Source organism: Harmonia axyridis, chromosome 3 (genome assembly GCF_914767665.1).
Source record: "Harmonia axyridis chromosome 3, icHarAxyr1.1, whole genome shotgun sequence".
Taxonomy (NCBI): Eukaryota; Metazoa; Arthropoda; class Insecta; order Coleoptera; family Coccinellidae; genus Harmonia; species Harmonia axyridis.
In genome coordinates, this window is record NC_059503.1 from 40304413 (window position 1) to 40324569 (window position 20157).

A 20157-nucleotide genomic window follows, 5' to 3' on the forward strand; every position below is an offset into this window, starting at 1 on the left:
TATCGTTGAAATAATTTTCGAATTCTGCAAAAAAATTATTGTTTATAATAATGTATGTATATTTATTATCTGGGTTAGGACGATAAAAATATCTATTCCTAATATAATAACAGTATTCTATCAAATCTGAAAATTAGGACTGAAAGTTAAAAATAGATATTAGTTCAGGGAGATACCAACGCACCGGATTGATCAATACAGAACATGGTAACCATGAAAATTCTGCCAGGATCAAGCAAGCGGTGGATAAAATAAATTCTTCTTGCTTTCACTTACGTAACTCTTCTCTTAATAGCTGCTGATGTCATCGGTTGTTCACTTAGTATTCTGAATTTTTATCCCCACTTGTTTCCGTGAATGCGGTAGTCCTCAAAATGTATCGCATTTTTCGATTTTAACGTAAAGAATTTGTTTGAAAAAAATGTTTTTTTCTAAACTTGTTTGATTGTTGTAATTTTTCCACCTCTGCGTTTTTGTATCGAGGATAAAACGCTGGATTTTAATTGAATTTTTCAAGAAAAAGAAGAAATTGGTGAATTTTGGCTTTTATTTTCATTTTAACGTTTAAAATATTGTTTTGAAGCATTTGACACTATTTGAATGTTAGTGAATTCGTTTGAAATGTGTTTTTGAGACTTCAAATGAATGCGGGGAAAGGGTTGAAAGCGCACTCTTGTAGAAAAATATTATAATAGGCCAATTTATAAACAAAACAAAAAAAAATCATTTCATATTACATAAGAGTGCGAGGAGAGATTTATCAAAGGTGCTCCAAATTTTATCGATAATTTTTTCTTTTCCAAGAAAACTTGTTTATTTGGAATAGATATGAAAACAAACATTCATCTATATTCGCTTTTTTTGAATGTTTTTGGCTCAAATGAAAAAATGGCAAATCTAATTATCTGATAAAATTCGAATAATGAGATATTTCAGAAGATTATTTTTTTCAACAATTGCTGTATTCTCTTGGGTGATGTCATTTATTGATAAACCTCGAACCGTTTTAAGCTGACAAATTCAAAGTAAAATTTTGACGTTTCAATGTAAACAACTAAACAAGGTATTATCGATGAGGAAGCAGTATAGGCCCGAATGATTGACTAGAATAATGCATTGCTATAAGTTGGAACCACCAAAATGTCAGATTTTGACATTCAGCGCAAAAATTATGAAGTATATATGTATTGAGGGAAATAAAAATAGCAACATAAACATAATTCAAAAATAAATTGACTAGAATATTCTCAAATAATTAAATATATTGACTTCATTCTGTGTTGAATTATTCCCAGATTTTTATTTGCATTTAACTGAAATAATAACGAAATCGTAGTGCAAACTGTAGATATCCGGATAATCGGGAATCCGTATAACAGGGGTCTGGATAATGAAAGAAAATGAAAAGTGTATGAAAAAAATTTGAAATCTTGCAATCGACTCTCTATAGAAGGTCAATGAAACTTTTGCAGACATATGTTTTTAGATGAAAACGTTTTCATTTGAAGAATACTACCAGGAAATCTTGATACTATTGATGATATTTTGAAACATCCGGTATAATTAATCAGAAACTGTATCCAGGAGCAAGGTATACTTCGATAACTATCGAATTGAAATAATACACATGTTTCTTTGTTTCGGCAATTCTCAAAATTAATCGTATTTTTCGATTTTCACATCAAGAAGTCTGAATCGGATATGAAATATATGAAACTTGCATGATTATTCGCCATGATTAATGAATTATAGAAAATAATCAAGTTTCATTTTTCCGATTTATTAAATCGGAAGAATGAAGAACTTCGGGGTTCTAAAATCGAATGAAATTAAATGTCTGGCTTTTAAAGCAAAATTCAAAATCTTCTGACCGACCAACTGTAAAAATTGATAGCTTTCGGCGCAAGTTTTCATTTTTTATTTTCATTAACGAACATCTTTTTGAATACAGTAATGTATGGATAATCCGAATCCCGGATAATCGGAAGTACCCTATAATCCAAACGATGTTCAGATTATAGATCTTGCCAACTTATCGGATTATCCATACATTACTGTAATGGGATGACTGGAGTCGGAATCCCCAAAATATAATTAACTTTTTATAATAAAAATGTATATCAAATAAAACGAAGTAATTTCCACTATATTATAGTGGAAATTACTTCGTTTTATTTGATTTATAATGAATTTATATGGAATGGAATACTGAGAAAATATGGGATGGAAATAAATAGAAGAAAGACAAAAGTGATGGAAGTGAACGATGAACGGGAGGATGATTGGAGATTGGAAATTGAGGGAGAGGAAGTTGAAAAGGTGAAATGTTTCAGATATTTAGGAGTGAACATAGAAAATACGGGAAGCCAAGAAAGGGAGATTAACGAGAGAATTGAAAAAGCCGGCAGATTATACCACACAATTAATAGGAAATTCCTAAGAAGAACTGAAGTCGAAGAGAAAACTAAAATGACCGTGTTTAAGTCGATATTCAGACCTGTTCTGTCGTATGGATGTGAAACTTGGAACACAACAAGGAGAATGAGGAGTAAACTACAGGCAGTAGAAATGAAATTTTTGAGAGGAGTGAAGGGGGTTACAAGGATGGACAGAAGGAGAAATGACGACATAAGAGGTGAATTGGGGATAAAATCATTGGAAAGGTTTGTGGGTGAGAGGCAGTTGGGATGGTGGGGACACTTACATCGTATGGAGGAGGAGAGACCAATCAAACAAATATGGGAGGCAAAAGTCGAGAAAAAGGCAAAAAGGGGGAGACCGCAACAAACATGGGAGGATATGGTAGAGGAGGAAATAAAGAAAAGAGGGAAAAGCGTCAGGGAAGCTGAGATGATGACATCAAATAGGACAGAATGGAAGAAATTCATTGAATCAAATTAGAATTATTCTTAAGTTATTGTTAAGTTGGAAAATGTAGATAATGAAACCCATACACCGAAAGGTATCAAATGGGATACAGATTATATATATATATATGAATTTCCGCCAAGTAAGGACCGAATCCATTAAATAAAAATGTATGTTTACAATTATATAAAATATATGAATTTTAGGACATAATAAAAAAGGTATACTACTATGGTTATTCTCTATTTCTTCACGAATTATCTCAACACGAATGAAAAACATCATAATAAATATCTAGAGGTTGTTTGAATCCGGGCTAATTCGCTTGAAGAGCCTAATGTTATTTTCATGAATTCATATTTTATAGTGAAGCTATTAGTAGGGTACTTCCACATGATATCCCAAAACGGATTTTGACTGTAGGATGCTGATAGGTTAGTTCATTTCTAATTAGAAGGTCAATGTTAAATTTGCTTATTATATTTACATATCAATGTATATTAATATATTCATCTCAAGGCTTTGAAATTTTAACATTTTCAACCTCCACCTGTACGAGTTTATGACCCTTGTTACCTCACCTCCTCGGATATTTTTGGATGTATACTCACTCAGTAATTTATTGGAACAACTTTGTTGATCTTACCATGAGAGTCCTAAGCTTAAAGTTGAAGTACCCATACTCTTATTCAATATAATATTTATTTTTATTTAACGCCCTTTAAGCAACAGGAATTAAAGATTGCATTAACCATTATCTGTAATGCTGGGTCTAGTGTATAATCCAAATATTTCAGTTTGTAAGGCTTATAAAGCCCAACCTATGTTGAGTACCATTCAACTGAAATCTAAACAATAGATAATTGGCTTCACAACATTCAGCAATGTTATTAGAGCAGCCTTTTAAAATGTATTATATTGCTTTCTCTAATTCTGTGGTTATTCCGTTCATTCTTCCACATCTTCTAGAACAAAATCGTGCGAGAATATATCAGAAACGCACAGTTTTCATGGTTATATTTTATTATTCTATGTTGGCACTCCGAACTTTCCGCCACGGCTTTATCTGTCAATTCATCAATTTGCCTTAAAGAAATCAGTTCTGCCAACCAACATTTTTCAATGCAAAAATCACTAAATGATATTTATGGAAATGTTTCATTAATTTCAATAAAAATGCAATGAATTAGAGAAAATAATGTATAATACTCGCACAGAATGCTCATTCTACCACTCGTTCATTCCAAAACTCGCCACTTCGTGGCTCGTTTTTGAATTTTGAACTCGTAGAAGAATATCAATGCCTTCTGCACTTGTTTCATAAATAACACAACATCTGGTCTGCCTGCTGTTACTAAGGAAAAATTGAAAATCACACAACTGAATGTACAGTGCGTCTCAAATAAATTGGATGCACTTGAATTATTTTTAACTGATGAAAAACCTGATGTCTTAAGTCTTGCTGAGCACTGGTGTAATCCCTATAGTGTAAAAACTATGACTCTTCCTGGTTACATCCTAGCAGATTACTACTGCCGCCCCTCGAGAGCTCACGGAGGATCCATGGTCTACATTAGAGCTGGTTTATCTGTGAGGAATCTAAGTGTATCGCGTTTTTCCGAAGAAATGGAGTGTGAAATTAGTGGAATTCTAGTCGTTGCATGTGATGTTAAAATAGCCATCATAAGTGTTTATCGTCCTGGTTCTGGAGATTTCGAGATTTTTCTGGACAGGATTTCGGTTGCTCTCAATTATTGCATCACTTCAGCTGATGTAATTTTTGTGTGTGGAGATTTGAATGTCGATTTTTTGAAAATTGATTCCGCAAATCGTAAGTTGTTCGTTGATTTAATGAATGTTTCCTCAAATGATCCAACAAGGGTCTTTACGGATGTCACTGGCCACACATCAATCTCCAAAGTTGACTATGTTTTAACAAATGCAAATTTAGTTGATTGTAATGTTAAAGTTTACGAACCTCATATTAGTGATCATCGGGCTATTACACTCGAGTTTCAAATAAATTTGCCCCTAAAAAATCATGATGTATCGAAGTTAGTTAGAGACCTTTGTCCCCAAAATCTGAAGGATTTTGAATATTGTATTTCAAATTGTGATTTCCAGGAAATGTATAAATATCCACATGTTGATGAATGCTTTGAAGTGTTTGTTAATTTGATTCAAAGTTCTTTTGAAACTTGTTGTCCTATCAAAAGATATGTCAACAATGCCAATGTTCTCAAAAAATTCACTTCTCCAGAAATTATCTCGGCGAAACGAGACCTGAAAAATCTTCACTGGTTACATATCAATATCAGGAGTGAATCTACCTATTATTTGTATAAAACAGCCAAACATTCTTATAATAATCTGTTAAGAAATGCTAAATTAGATTTTCACCGTAATCTTATTGATAAATCTACTAATAAAAATAGAACAGTGTGGAATCTGGTCAATACTGTGACCGGACGAAAAAGCAATGATCAAAGAACCATAGAGCTTGTTGTTGAAGGTGTCTTGTTCGATGAGGCCAAAACTGTAGCTGAGATGTTTGCCAACCATTTTACAACGGTTGCGGAGATAAGCCTCAACCGTTACTATAATAATTCATTGTCCACTTCATGTACTACTTCATGTATGCTGAATAATAACTTTTTCTTTCATCCAGTTATGGATCATGAGGTAGCTGACGTATTGAAATCTCTTAAGAATGACTCAGGTGTTGATTTTGTTTCTGCGCGAATCTTGAAGTTGATAGGTCCTGATATCAGTCGACATTTTGCCTATTTGGTTAACATGTCGGTTACCACAGGAGTTTTTCCTGATCTCCTCAAAAAGGCCACTATTATTCCAGTTCATAAAAAAGGTGATGTATATGATATTAGTAATTATAGACCTATTTCTGTTCTCAGTTGTCTTTCCAAACTATTTGAACGATTAGTGTTCAATAGAATGATGAAATTCCTTGATAAGTTTCAACTGCTTACCTCTGCGCAGCACGGTTTCAGATCAGGTCGCTCAACTCAAACTGGAGTTTTGGAATTTGTTGAATTTGTATACGACTGCCTCGATAATGGCTCATATGTTGCCGGATTATTTTTTGATCTTTCTAAAGCATTTGATAGTATCTCCTTTCAATTCATATTAGACAAATGTTACAATCTTGGATTTAGGGGAGTATTTCATGACTGGATTCGAAGTTATCTTGAGGGCAGAGTTGCATCCGTCAGAGTTCAAGATTCTTCATCCAGTAAACATAATTTGAAGTTAGGTGTGCCTCAGGGCTCTGTCTTGGGACCGCTCTTGTTTTTGATATTTATCAACGATTTGCCTGAGAATTTGTTGAGATTGTTTATTAATAAGTCTAAAACTTGTCCAGATCTGATGAAGATACTAAGAGCAATCTTGTTTGCTGATGATTTTTCATTAGCCGTTACTGCGGATACTTTGGAGGAGCTACAGGGGTTGTGCGATTTATTGGTTCATTGCTTCGTTGAATGGTGCTATGTTAATGCTATCATGATAAATGTGAACAAGACTGAATGCGTTTACTTCTCGATTTCGAATAATGATAGTACCCTTGTAATTCGACATTCAGATTCTATTATTGCATCAAAGAACTGCACGAAGTTCCTAGGTATCTACATCGATAGGCACTTAAAGTGGAATTCACACGTTGATGAAGTATGTAAAAAGCTGTACAGTTCTTATTATGCTTTAAGTCGAGTCAGGTATCTACTTCCCTTGTGCTCACTTATGAATGTATATTATAGTTTAGTATTTAGTCACCTATCGTATAATATCATGGTATGGGGTAATTCAACAGAAACTGATAGAGTATTTATTATACAAAAAAGAATTTTACGTATGATATTCAACGTATCTCCACGATCCTCTTGTAGACCAGTTTTCTTAGAAAATAGGATATTGACACTGGCTTCCATTTTCATATTGAGATGTTTGGTTTTTGCAAAGGAAAATGAGGAAAGTTTTGTAAAATTGTCAAGCTTTCATTCCCATAACACTAGGAATAAGAAAATATTGTCAATTCCCAAACATAAGACATCAAAATTTGAAATGTCACCTAAGTACCAGTGTATTAAGTTATTTAACCATCTACCTAGTAACATTAAGTCGCTCAATTTGTTTAAATTTAAGAAAGTTGTTAAGTCTTTACTTCTCAAGAAGTGTTTTTATAGTGTTAATGAGTACTATAATGATAGCTTAGAAAATGTCTGAATTGTTATTATTTTTGCATTTGTGACTTGTCCTATACATACCTTGTTTGTCTAAAAGGATCAATAAACTATTATTATTATTATTATTATTATTATTATAAATAACTATTACGGAACAGTCCTTATATATTTTAGCGCACAGAAATTGATTTTTGGACAACTTTTTCCTTTTTTCCACTTTTGGCTTTTCATTTCTTTCATTTACAACTTAATATGTCCATAAATCAAAACTTAATATGTCCAAAAAAAAAAATTACAAGTTAATATGTCATAAATAAAAATAACAGTTTATACAGAAGGTAACAAGAGATAAATACATACAAAAAACATAATTGTATGTGGATCTTATATTACAACTTTTTTATTTTTCAGATATTCCATCAACAGCTGACAGAAACCAGAAGAAGTCGCCAGATAGAGATCAGCGAAATCGATGGTCGTCTGTCCGAGAAGTATGAAGCCAAACTTCAAGAGGCACTGCAGGATCTTCGTGATCAGTACGAAAATCAGATGGCAAATAATCGCGCTGAAATTGAAAGTCTATACGAAAGTAAAATTAAAAACCTACAACTTGCCGCCAATCGAAATTCATCGAATGCTGCTAATGCTCTGGATGAGCTGCGCAGTATAAAATCCAGAACAGACGTACTGGGTGCACGAGTTTCCAACTTGGAAAATGAGAATGGAATCCTGCTGGCACGAAATCGCGATTTAGAAAAATTGCTTGAAACCGAGAGATTGCGCCATGCCGAATCAATGGCTGCTCTTGAGCGTGAGTTGGCTACACTACGCGACGAAATGAATCAGCAACTGCAGGAATATCAGGATCTTATGGACATTAAGGTATCTCTAGACTTGGAGATCTCTGCTTATAGGAAGCTGTTGGAATCTGAAGAGGCTAGATTGAATATAACACCGCCAGGAAATGAGAGGGGTGTTCGTGCCGGCTCACAACGTAGGTCCACTCCATTTAGAGCAGGTTCAAAGCGCAAGCGGACTTTGCTTGAGGAGAGTCAGGATTCTAGTGTAAGCGATTATTCTATCAACAAAACCTCGAACGGAGATATTGAGGTTAAGGAGGTTGACCCAGAAGGAAAGTAAGTATGATGAATGAGGTTCTAAATATACCTAGTGTCAATTTTCAGGAGTCAATTTTACAAGAGTTTTCACAATAGTTTTACAGTTATTGGCTTTAAGTCGGAAGTGCGCATGTCCAAATTCATATTCATGAAATTCTTTTACAAAAATTTCGTGCACAACTTACAAGATAATTAGAATACAATACGATATTTCTTCATTTATACTACTACAATTTTCTTAGAATTCTGTGCCCAGAACTGTCAAAAACATGGTATTATTGTTATTTGATCCTACCAATAACAGTGACGTCACTAGAATGGATTTTCCTTTTATGACAAGTGAAAATGTTGGCATTAGAAACAACACTAGTCCGCGAACCAAATGTCATTAATAAATGTATGAACACGTAAATTCCGATGATTTTAATGTGATTTGGCATGAAGTGAAATCAGTTCTTGGAAAATTAATTGAAATTTGAAATAATTAGCATTAAATTTCTGCTTCATATCGAAGATTGAATGTCATGATGTTCAATGGGTAAACTGGCTATAATAACTTCGATGAAAATTTTTGGTAAACATGTTACCATTTACTATTATATTTCTTAGTTTTCATTTCAATTCAAAGAATTGGAAGAAAGGATTTAATTCTTCTGATGATAAGATATAAACGAAATCATTGATTTTAGATCATTCTCAGCTTAAAGTTCGAAAATCACAAACATTTTGACAAAATTATAACCTGCTGTTCCCAAAGAAAAAACCATAACCATCTTCTGAATAATGTTAATTTTTCAATTTAATGTTCCTCTATTTTGAAATATAAATTATTTTTTTCCTAAAAAATTAAAATATCTTAGTTATTCATACAGCCTTACCAAATTTGACCATATACATTGCTGGTCAGGTCACCCCCCTTCGTATCGTTTGAACATTTCAACTTATGATAGTTGTAACTGGTGACAATATTCATCTGTTACCAATAATTTTAGATGGGATCTTGTGGCAACCTAACAAGCGTTCATTAAAATTCGTGGTCAAGACTGCTGCGGAGAAATTAAAATGGATTTTCTTTGATTATAGTAGCGCTTAGCTTGTACCATATCACTAACATTTGTTTACATACTTCGAATCTGGGAACTATATATGGTACAAGCTAAGCGCTACTTGTAATCACAGAAAATCCACTCTAATTTCTCCACAGCACACTTGACCACGAATTTTAATGAACGCTCGTTACATACCTATTCAGTCCTACTAATTTTGTAGAGGAATTATTTGGACTCTTTTTCTTCATCTATGTAGTAGATTGTTACAGACATTTGGGCAAGCATTTGCCTGTCGTTTTCAAATTGACAGATTTGAGAAATACCTTTTGGTTGATATTTCATAATTAAAATTTAATATGTTTTCACAAAATACTAGGAGTATAATGTTAACAACAAAGACGAAAGATTTGTAAAGGTAGAAGATGACTCTTCTCTTCTTTCTATTTAGATTTTCACTCTTTGTGGAAGGAAAGAGGGGAGAAGTTGTCGCTCTCTGTTTAACTTTTGCCATTTTTAATGCATTTCTGTTATATCATTGATATTAAATCGTAAGATACCCACATATGAGCACTGTATTTATGGGTTTTGAATCCCCATTTTTTTCACTTACTGTTTCTATTGATGTTATAAGAAAATTCATCACGAAGAATACCTTAACATCTTCTCCCTGTCGAGTTATACTTACTGATTAAATTATAATCTTGGCCAAAGATGAAATATATTGAAATCATTAGATTAAGTTATCTTAGACCGATTCTATATAAGGTTAACAAATACAATTATACATTATTATTTTACAGATTTGTGAAATTATTCAACAAGAGTAACCAAGAAGTTGCACTTGGAGGATGGGTGATAACTCAAAAGGTTGGTGAACAAGAAACCCAATTCAAATTCCACAGAACACACAAACTACCAGCAAATGAAACTGTTACGATATGGTCATCTGATCTTAACAAGGATCATGATCCTCCAATGCAGTTGGTTATGAAAGGGTCAAAATGGGTTACTGGTGAAAATATAGTTACTACATTGGCAAATAATAGTGGTGAAACGATGGCTACATCTGAAAGGTAAAATATATTCTGTTCAATGTTTGGGTGAGAGGATGGCTTTCTCACGTCATTATGCATGTGATGTTTATGTAACATTGTTTAATTTCATTAAATTATAATACGATGAGTTTATGCGTTAACACAAAATTTTCTGCGTCATTAATATCAACAAAAGAGGAGATGGTGGAGAGGTATTTAGCGTTTCTATTCTTAACCAAAAAAATCCTAGATTTACATTCATTGATTAGTGTTGAATTAGAGGCTTTACTGTTCAATTGTTGGTCAATTGACCGTGGTGTGTGTTAACACGTTCACTGCGACTATAGTTTTTGCCCATTTCAATCTATGTGCGGCACATGCCCCCGTGGATACGTGTTTCAATTTTTTTTCGGGCTCCATATAACGAAGAGGTAATCTACTATTCAAGGTACCAACTGTTGGAAATCATTTTGGAAGTAATAATCTACCTAAGGACTCAGCCGCACTTCGGTGCCGCGCAAGAACTAGATGGAAATTCAGTTCACTTATTTATTTGGTATTAGTTCGACTTCTAGGCAGGATGAAACAAGCATTGAGTCATTTTGTTTTTTTTTTTCAAGTATTCTTGTATAATAAACATTGTTAGTCAGACTATCATCTTTCAAAATGGTAAATAGGTAGTTTTTGTAATATTAAGGGACATATTATTGTCATATTTTTTTAGAGAACAGAATTATGAATGTGCAGTATTAAATCAACTTAAGCAGTATTCAGGTTGCCCTGGACAATCAGAACAAAAAGAAATTACCCATACTTCCCAGTATGGACAAGAATCGACACGTTTGACACATGCCCCAGGAGGCATGTGTTGTGATAAATAATCGAATAAGTATATTTTTTAAATAGAAATGAATTGCTATTTGCATCGTTCAAATCGGTAAAAAAACAACTTATTTATGGCTTTTGCACTGGAATAATCCACTCATGTTTTTGGTGCCGCACTAACTTTGAGACTCAACACATGCCCCCTTGGATACGTGCCGCAGTGAACGTGTTAAGGTGGAGGAAGAACACTATCACAAAGTTTACACTGGCTCGACAGAATTCCCTATCTTGCAATGCCTGAACTTTTGAGAGTACTCTCAGAGGTCTAGGAATGGAGATCTAAAACATAAATTGAACTATTGAATCTACTTGAAATACTGTGCTGTAATTTGCTTAGCTCCCTGGGATCATATTAGTTGAATTCAATTTTGCTTCCGAGTCTATCGAAGGTAGAAGAAACATTGTGATCACTTTTGGATTAAAATAAGTTTGGTTTTGTGTTTCTGTGTATACACAACCTTTCAACATCCTCAACTACAATTTTTATCAGATTTCATTCAGTTTTCAGTTACGGCCGTAGGTAGACCCCATAACAAAAATTCATTATAAAATTTATCTTTTCCAAATAAGGATGTTCATAAGCAAATTTGAAATATTTAGAATTTCAAAATATTACGTGTTAGTTATTCCGATTTTGTTGAAGTTTATTGGGACAGGTTATATAGGAAGGAGTTTTATTATATACTGTGTATGTTGCGTGTAAATCAATACTTCTCAGGAGACATTTGTGTTACAAGGCTGAAATTAACTTTCTGTGGAATTATAAATTTTTAGTAGTGATGGATGAGGAAGCAAAATGCCACACACATTGACTAAGTTTTTTTATTATTTTGAAATATTTATTGAAATGTAGGCCTACATGGAAATATATAATGATAATACAGTGGACTCTCGTTAACTCGAAACGCCACCGGACCAAGATTTTTCGTCGAGTTACGAATAGTTCGACATAGGCGTATTTCGAGTTATAGAGGTCATTCTTGATTAAATTCGACTTACAGAGATAATGAGATATAGAGGTAAACCAAATGGTAATCCGGGTTATAGAGGTGAAGAATAGTGATATTAATTCCCTATAATAAGAGTAGATCATACATATTTGATGAATTTACTGAAAAATGAATTGACAATAGAAAATTTCACAATTAAATCGATCAACGTGTCTTCGTGTTGAAAAAAGTCGATTGACAAATTCTGATTATTTTGAGAGTTTACCTGATGAAGGAGTCTGATTTAGACTCTAAAACGTCAAAAGAGTTAATTAATTCATAGTGTTATTATTCGTTTCTTTTTTGGTAAAATTTTTTTCATCCTGACTAATTATTGCAATTATTGCGCAGGAGCATTTTATTCAAATTTTTTTATCTTGTTTCAGAAATTGAGTGAAAACAGTAAAAAAGTTTTTCGTAAAAATTCCAAACTACCCAGAGGCCTCTCAGAGGCTTAGGAAAGTCGGGATAAAAAACATTAAACAAAAAATATATTTCCAACAATATTTACATAACTCAGCAACAAATAAAACAAAATTTTATAAAACCTCACGATGCAATTATTGCATCATTAAATACACTTGATTCATCGACACGTTTCGACTTGTGCGGCGGGGTTTGGAATTAACTACCGACTTCGTTATAGAGGTAAATTTAGTGCGTCTCCGACTTATAGAGGTAAAAATGGTAAAATATACCCGTTAAATCGATTCGAGTTATGCATGGAAATTTTTTCGGCTTAGACAGGTTTTTCCAAGAGGATTGGAAATAATTCGAGTTATCGAGGATTTCGAGTTAACGAGAGTCCACTGTAATAATAATAATATGTCTTTATTGAAGTTGATAATCATATATGTGGAAAGATCCGCCTGAATTTTTCAAATTTTCCTGTATCACTATGATTTTGCATTTTCGCAAAGAAATTAACCAGTTTCAATGATCCAAAGCCATAATTGTCAAACTACTCACAATTATTCCTTGGAATAGATAATTTCAATTTCCTTACTTATTGATGATTTCCACAGACCTACCTTGTTTTGCATTTTCTTCAAGAAAGTTCGTTGTAGTTGCATATTATGTTTATTACTTTGTTTTTTCAATTTTTCTAGAGCAGTCTCAAGAATATGTTGATGAAGGCTTTCACGGCCTGATTGAATATTAAAGTTACTAATCCTTTTGCATGTCGACAGACATTCTTTTGAATATCTTTCTGTATAGCATAGTACTTCATTCTTCATTCACCTCAAAAATGACCTAGAATATAATTTTATATACAGGGTGTTTCAAGTTCGACATTCTATTAGACGTTTCTGGAGAACGGGGCTTATTTGAAATCTGAAAATTATGAATATGATAATGTTAGCGATTCTCTATTCAGCTAAAATATTTCCGAAGCTCCTGCACTTCTGCTTATTAAAGAAATAAAAAAAAATATTAAAAAAATTTTTGTTGGAATAGTTTTCAAAATATTGAAAAAAAATAAATGAAAAACAGATAGAATTTCCATAGTCTATGTGAATTATTTTTAATTTGAATGACATATGCGTAAACTCGATTCACTTTTCAGAAGTAGAACGATGTAGTAATATCGTGCATCTCTTGAATTTGAGAAATATTATCAGAGGGTGTTTCAAATATTATGCCAAAAATTGTGATTTTCAAATTAGAACCCAATTTTTTGTTTGTTTGTGTGAATTCTACGAAGAAAAATAAGGGTAGCGTTCAAACCGTTTTCTCCGCCTATCTAGACGGAGTGAAAGGTTGAGAACCGAAAGCAGAACAGAGCAGATTGTGCGAACGGTGTGATTTGTCGAACGCTTATGAAGCTGACGGTTGCAATGGTGCAAACGGTGTGGCATATACCGAACGCAGGAATTATACTAACTGACAAAGAAACTGCAACAACCAGAAGGAGCTGTTTGAATTTTATTTTTTTTTGGTAGATACTAAGAAGTAAATGATTGAATTTGGAGAAAAAAATCGTGAAGGTTTTTTCATGTAAACGATTTTTGTTTCTTAAATATTTCAGTCGTCTTTAGCGAGTTTTTTAAATTTTACAACAAACCAGCTGTTCGAGGAGATACAAAGTCGATGTTTAGTTGTTGTTAAAATGCCCCTAGAGGACGTGTACACGGAATTCATCGCCATGAATTTGAAAGAGGTCGAATTATTGGCCTATGGGAGGCGGGGTTGTCATTTCGAGAAATCGCTACGAACATAAATCCAAGTACTGTTATGAGATATTGTCATGCGTGATTTGATAATGCCCAAAATCGAAGGAGAGTAAGCACCTAACGTCGGAAGGGCACAAATGAAGTTCAAGATCGACGTCTAAGACTTATGGCCATTAGAGAGCGATTTGCGATAACTCAATCTTTGGCTGATGAGTGGTTAGGAGAACAAGACCATCCTCTTAACTGTTCGAACGGTTTACCGCTGGATAAGGTCTTTTGGATTGCAGCATTATTGACCCCATCTTGTGTTACATCTGACGGTTGAGAATCGCCAGCAACGATTACAGTGGCGCAGAGAACATCAAGATTGGAATGTGGAATGACAACAGGTCGTCTTTTCTGATGAATCTCGATTCTCCTTGGGTGCACATGATAGCCGAAGAAGAGTAAGACGACGTCGGGAAGAAAGACGTGAACCTCAGTTTGATGTTGAGCTTCATGTACAACGGACAGTAGGCGTTATGGTATGGGGTGCTATTGCACATGCAAGTAGTTTATAGTCTTTATTCGAGGTAACGTAACAGCGCTGCGTTACCTTCAAGAAATAGTGGAGCCATATGTTCTCCCTTACCTCAACCGGCTCGAGAATCCAATATTTCAGCAAGATAATGCCCGACCACATGTTGCCAGAGTTATTTTAAACTTTTTCGAAGCGACCCATGTGAATCTTTTGCCATGGCCGCCCAGATCCCCCGATCTTTCGCCCATAGAACATGTTTGGGACATCATGGGTAGAAGGCTTGGAAATTTACTCCAGCCCCCACGGACTTTGGCGGCTCTGAGACATGAAGTACAGGTAGCTTGGGATAGTATCCTTCAAGAAGAAATTGACCATCTTATTGCCTCAATGCCGAGACGTGTTGGACAGTGTATAGATAATCGCGGTGGATAAATACATTATTAACAAAAAAAAAATCAATCAATCATTTAATCCTTTCTATACTATCTATATTTAAAAAAAAAAAAATTAAATTTAAACAGCTCTTTCTCGGTGTTGCAGTAACTTTGTCAGTTAGTATATTAAAGGTAGTTGAAAATGATTTCACGAAATGAATCTCCGCTATTAAATAAAGAATTTTGGAACTACATATTTCATATTCTCGTTGGATGCAACAAAGTTGTTGATAGAACTTGTCTAGAACATTCAATCAAAAATATCCACATTTACCTCCGATTAACGAGAAGATATTCCGGAAGTATGTTGCAAACTTTTCAAGTTTTGGGACAGTTGGGAAATTTCGAGAAGAAAATAGTTGATGATGTAGATAACAAAGACTTTTGAGAAAACACAAAATGCACAACTACAAGGTGCAAGCTCTCAAAGCAGAAGCCTTAATTTCTGCAACATATTATTCGCCGAATTGAGAATGACACAAATTTCTTGGAAAAGATAATTTGGACCGACGAAGCAAAATTTAACAACGACTATATATAATTGTTTTTTCGCTTTTGATTGATGATTAAGTCCGCTATTACATCTATGAGCAAAATTTGAGTTCCAGAAAATGAGCTCCGTAAGAAAAGTGTCACATCTCAAAAATCATGAATTTCTAGATTCTTCCATTGAATTACTGCAAAATAGTTGAAGTTTTTACTGGAAGAATCTAGAAATTCAAGATTTTGAGATGTGTCACTTTTCTTTCGGATGAGCGATATATGTCACTCCATAAGATTTATATTTATGGGGTACAATAAAAGAACAGAGGTTATGCAACTGGTTGGTAGCAAGTATGAATTGATTCGTCGCATTGCCGACTCCTTTCAATCACTGAATATGGAGGATATCAAGTAAGTAACAAAACATGGTCTTTTATGACCGTTAAATACAAGTTGATTACATAATATATTGTTTCTTCTTTTTGAGGTCACTTAGTTTAGTTATCATTTATTTCATATTATTTTCATTCCTCGACTATCGTTCGCGTGAAATATTGTCTTTGAAAGACTTCGTACTCCTTTTCTATTTCTATTCGATTTCAATTTGTGTGCAGGAAATGTATACCTGTTCAGTACTTTCATTCATTCATTTCGTAAAATTAAATTAGTAAAGCTTAGGTAATGAATACACCTGTGAAGTAATAGACATTTAAACTTCTATGATCCCAGAGTATTGCTGTATCAAGGTATAAACAGACCAACGCATACTACGGGAGCGATGTGTTAGATGCGGCAGCGTACAGATTGCATAGCATGCACACCAACGCGATAATAATAAGACAAAACTACTGTGCGAACTGCGGGAAAACTCTTGACGCTGAAACCGAAATTAATTCGCATGCGTTCTATTCGTAACGGTATGCACTCCTTCATATCCCGCAAAGGTTTCGTTCCCGCTCCCGTAGTCTACGTTGATCTGTGTATACCTTAAGTCTGTCTGGAAACAGATGGAGTGAAATTGACTCTACGTATAACATAAATTCATAAAATATCGAATAACTTTTGAATTGAATTTAGGCGCATAGCCATGTTTGAACACTACCCTTATTTTTCTCCGTAGAATCTAACGCAATAATAAAAAAATTAGGTTATAATTCGAAAATCGAAAGTAATGATCAAATTTTTTTCACAATTATTGGGAATAATATTTTCCAAGTTCAAGAGATGCACGATATTCCTACATCAATTTATTTCGGAAAAGTGAATCGAGTTTACGCATAGGTCATTTACAGTAAAAATAAATCACATAATAGTGACTTTGGAAATTCTCACTTTTTTTAATATTTTGCAAATTATTAGAAATAACGCAATAATTATAGGGATGTGTGATTGAGTATAAAAATCTTGATGATATCTAAAATATAAAACGAAAAAAATTAAATTTTTTTTTTTTAATATCTTTAATAAACGGAAGTGCCAGAGTCCGGAAATAATATAGCTGAATAGGAAATTGTGAACAATATCATATTCCGAATTTTCAGATTTCAGTTTCGTTCTCTAGAACCGTCTAACAGGCAGTCGAACTGGAAATACTCTGTATATTAATGTTTTATCAATTTTTGTGAGCTTTCATTTTGCTTCCGAGTCTTATGAAGGTTATAAACATCTTTGCGATCACTTTTGTGATGAAAAAAATATACGGTCTACAAAGTCAAAATTTCAACTCTCAGAATGAATTCTGAGAAACTTCCGTATCTATTTGTCAGTCTTTGTATTCGCAACTCCTTGTAACAACCTTAACATACGAGCATCCTTGTCCGATTTCTTTGATAATTGGTATAGGCTTCCAGTTTTAGATTACAAGTAGTTTTATAGGAATTTCAAGCTCTTCTTCAGTGCGCATTACGCAAACTTGGAATTCCTGGGACCCCTCAGTATTTCGAATTTAACTGATTAACCGATTTTTATGAAATTCAGGGGAATTCGGTTTAAATCATATCAGCTAGCGAAGAAAACGAAGAAGCGTAGTGGCGTGCTAACTGAGTTTTTGTGGTGTTCGTTGTTAATTTTGTTCTTTGATGAAAAACATATTCATTGCATCATATTTTCATTTTTGATTGCATCAATCATCAATGGCTTGCTTTTATAACTTTATGATTTGGAAAGTAGCGTTAAGTAAATTACTATCATCATATATTAATATATTATATCAATTTTAACAGTTGATCTGCTCAACTTGTATAGTATATTGATCTTAAGCGACTGACTATACTTCTCAAGTTGTCTGGAGTCCAAGTAAATTGTACAAATGTCAACTTGAAAGTGTCAGTTTATTACGGCTAGTAATTGACTCGCAGCCTTTGACTTGGACCCGTTTTCGAACAATTGATAAGCGATATTTCACTAAGTAACTGCGATTCAATCACTGATATCTCCAAATCACAGCTCCTCGCCTATAAGGTACAACGTGATCGTGATTATAGTGTACAGCTGTGATATCATATCCTACTTTGCTAGCCTCGTATTTCACAGTTCCAACAAATCGTGATTCGTGAATGCGAGACGTATTTAATAAGGGCGATTTTCCTATATCACCGTGAGAATAACATGCGGGATTCGGGACTTCACGCCTTTTTTCTTAGTCAGTAACGATCTAGCTGTAATATGCGTTTGGTATTAGATATTTTCCTTACTGAATACTGTGAATATTGGATCGTGAATTCTTCGTGATATTGTGATTGATAGTATACCTGATTACTGATCAGATACTCAGTTCTTCATTAAGATTGTTGTTTTTGGAAGTATGAATAGGCACAAAACTAGCGAACTTTGGACTTTCTTCACACAGGTCGATGGAAATTATGCGATCTGTAATTTATGCAAAATTAAATTCTCCTTCCTATTTATCATTAGGGTATTCATTCTACAACTTTTAAACTCATTTATTCATACGTGCATAATTGATACAAATATAAACAAATCGAAAATTTCTTCGATTTTTATCAATTCCTGAAACTCAAACCTTAGGTAGATCAGGAATTATTGCGAAACCATGATCACATCACGGTTTAAAATCACTGATATTGAAAAATCACAGTCACGATTCACAACGTGATTTTCAAATCACGATATCGCTCATCACTAATGGGATGAATGTGCAAGTGTTGGGGAGTTCAGAGAGTCAGCGCTGTCGAATGCGCATTAAGTGTGATGACAACAAAGCGTTTTTAAATTACCGATGATTCATCGTACGACGGAAATCATTGGGTTCTAGCGCTGGATCATTTGATGTTTCATCGGAGTCCATCGGTTGCAGCGAAATGAAAGGCCGATATTTTTGCTGAATGAGGAAGAAAGATAATGTTTAAACAGTCATTTCTAGAGGTTGTCTTGTCAGTTGTCGCTGTCAAGTTATGGTGGGTTTATGCACTATTCCTAAGAACTAAGACTAAACCTAAGAACTAAGAATTGAACGCTAACAAATCAATGAGTTTCCTAAGACCTAAGAACTAACACTAGCAGGCCAACCTGGCCAACTGTTAACTAAGAACTAAGGGTTCAGGTAAAATATAAAAGTGCGCGTGTGCGCATAGAATTTCAATATTAACGAGTACCAGTTTCTATCATTTTATGTTTTTTATGTTTATCGATGAAAAGTATTAGGTGTATTCGAAAAAATTAAATTTAATTTTTTCACAATAAATATCAATGTCAAACATCAAAGTATAGAACAAATAGAAAGTAGTTCGAGCACGTGCGCATGCCTTGACTAAGAACTAACAAGAGAGTGCATAAACTCCACTGAATTCTTAGGTTTAGTTCTTAGTTCATAGTTCTTAGGTACAGTGCATAAATCCACCATAACAAATCAATGAGGGCGTTTATGTACGTTTCCTAAGAACTAATAACTAACACTTCAATATTAATGAGTACCAGTTTCTATTATTTTATGTTCCGTTATTCGTGTTTATCGATGAAAAGTATTAAGTGTATCTGAAAAAATTAAATTTAATTTTTTCACAATCAATATCAATGTCAAACATCAAAGTATAGAATAGAAAGAAATTCGAGCACGTGCGCATGTCTTAACTAAGAACTAACAAAAGAGTGCATAAACGACACTGAATTCTTAGGAATGGTGCATAAACCCACCATAAGTCCTTACTTCTTAGGAATGGTGCATGAACCCACCATAAGTCCTTACTTCTTAGGAATGGTGCATAAACCCACCATTAATTTTGGTTAGGTTTATTATTAATATTATTCGATTATTCTACATCGGCTGTGTATTTGAATAATATTAAATTATGATGAAAGCTTTTTTACTCGAATTATAGAAGTAATAGGTAGAATGAATGATTTAATGAACAAAATTGTTTAATCATCAATTAATTATTAATAATT

The 20157-nt window shown here is 33.7% G+C and overlaps 1 protein-coding gene across 2 annotated transcripts in view; it reads left to right on the forward strand.

Moving 5' to 3' along the window:
* Window positions 1–20157, forward strand: part of LOC123675049 (lamin Dm0-like) — a 29396-nt gene that overhangs the window by 6178 nt on the left and 3061 nt on the right. For both annotated transcript variants that reach the window (XM_045610284.1, XM_045610283.1), the window contains exons 2-3: window positions 7479–8203; window positions 10035–10307. In XM_045610284.1, the coding sequence (XP_045466240.1) occupies window positions 7479–8203; window positions 10035–10307 (998 nt within the window). The remainder of the gene's footprint in view (window positions 1–7478; window positions 8204–10034; window positions 10308–20157) is intronic.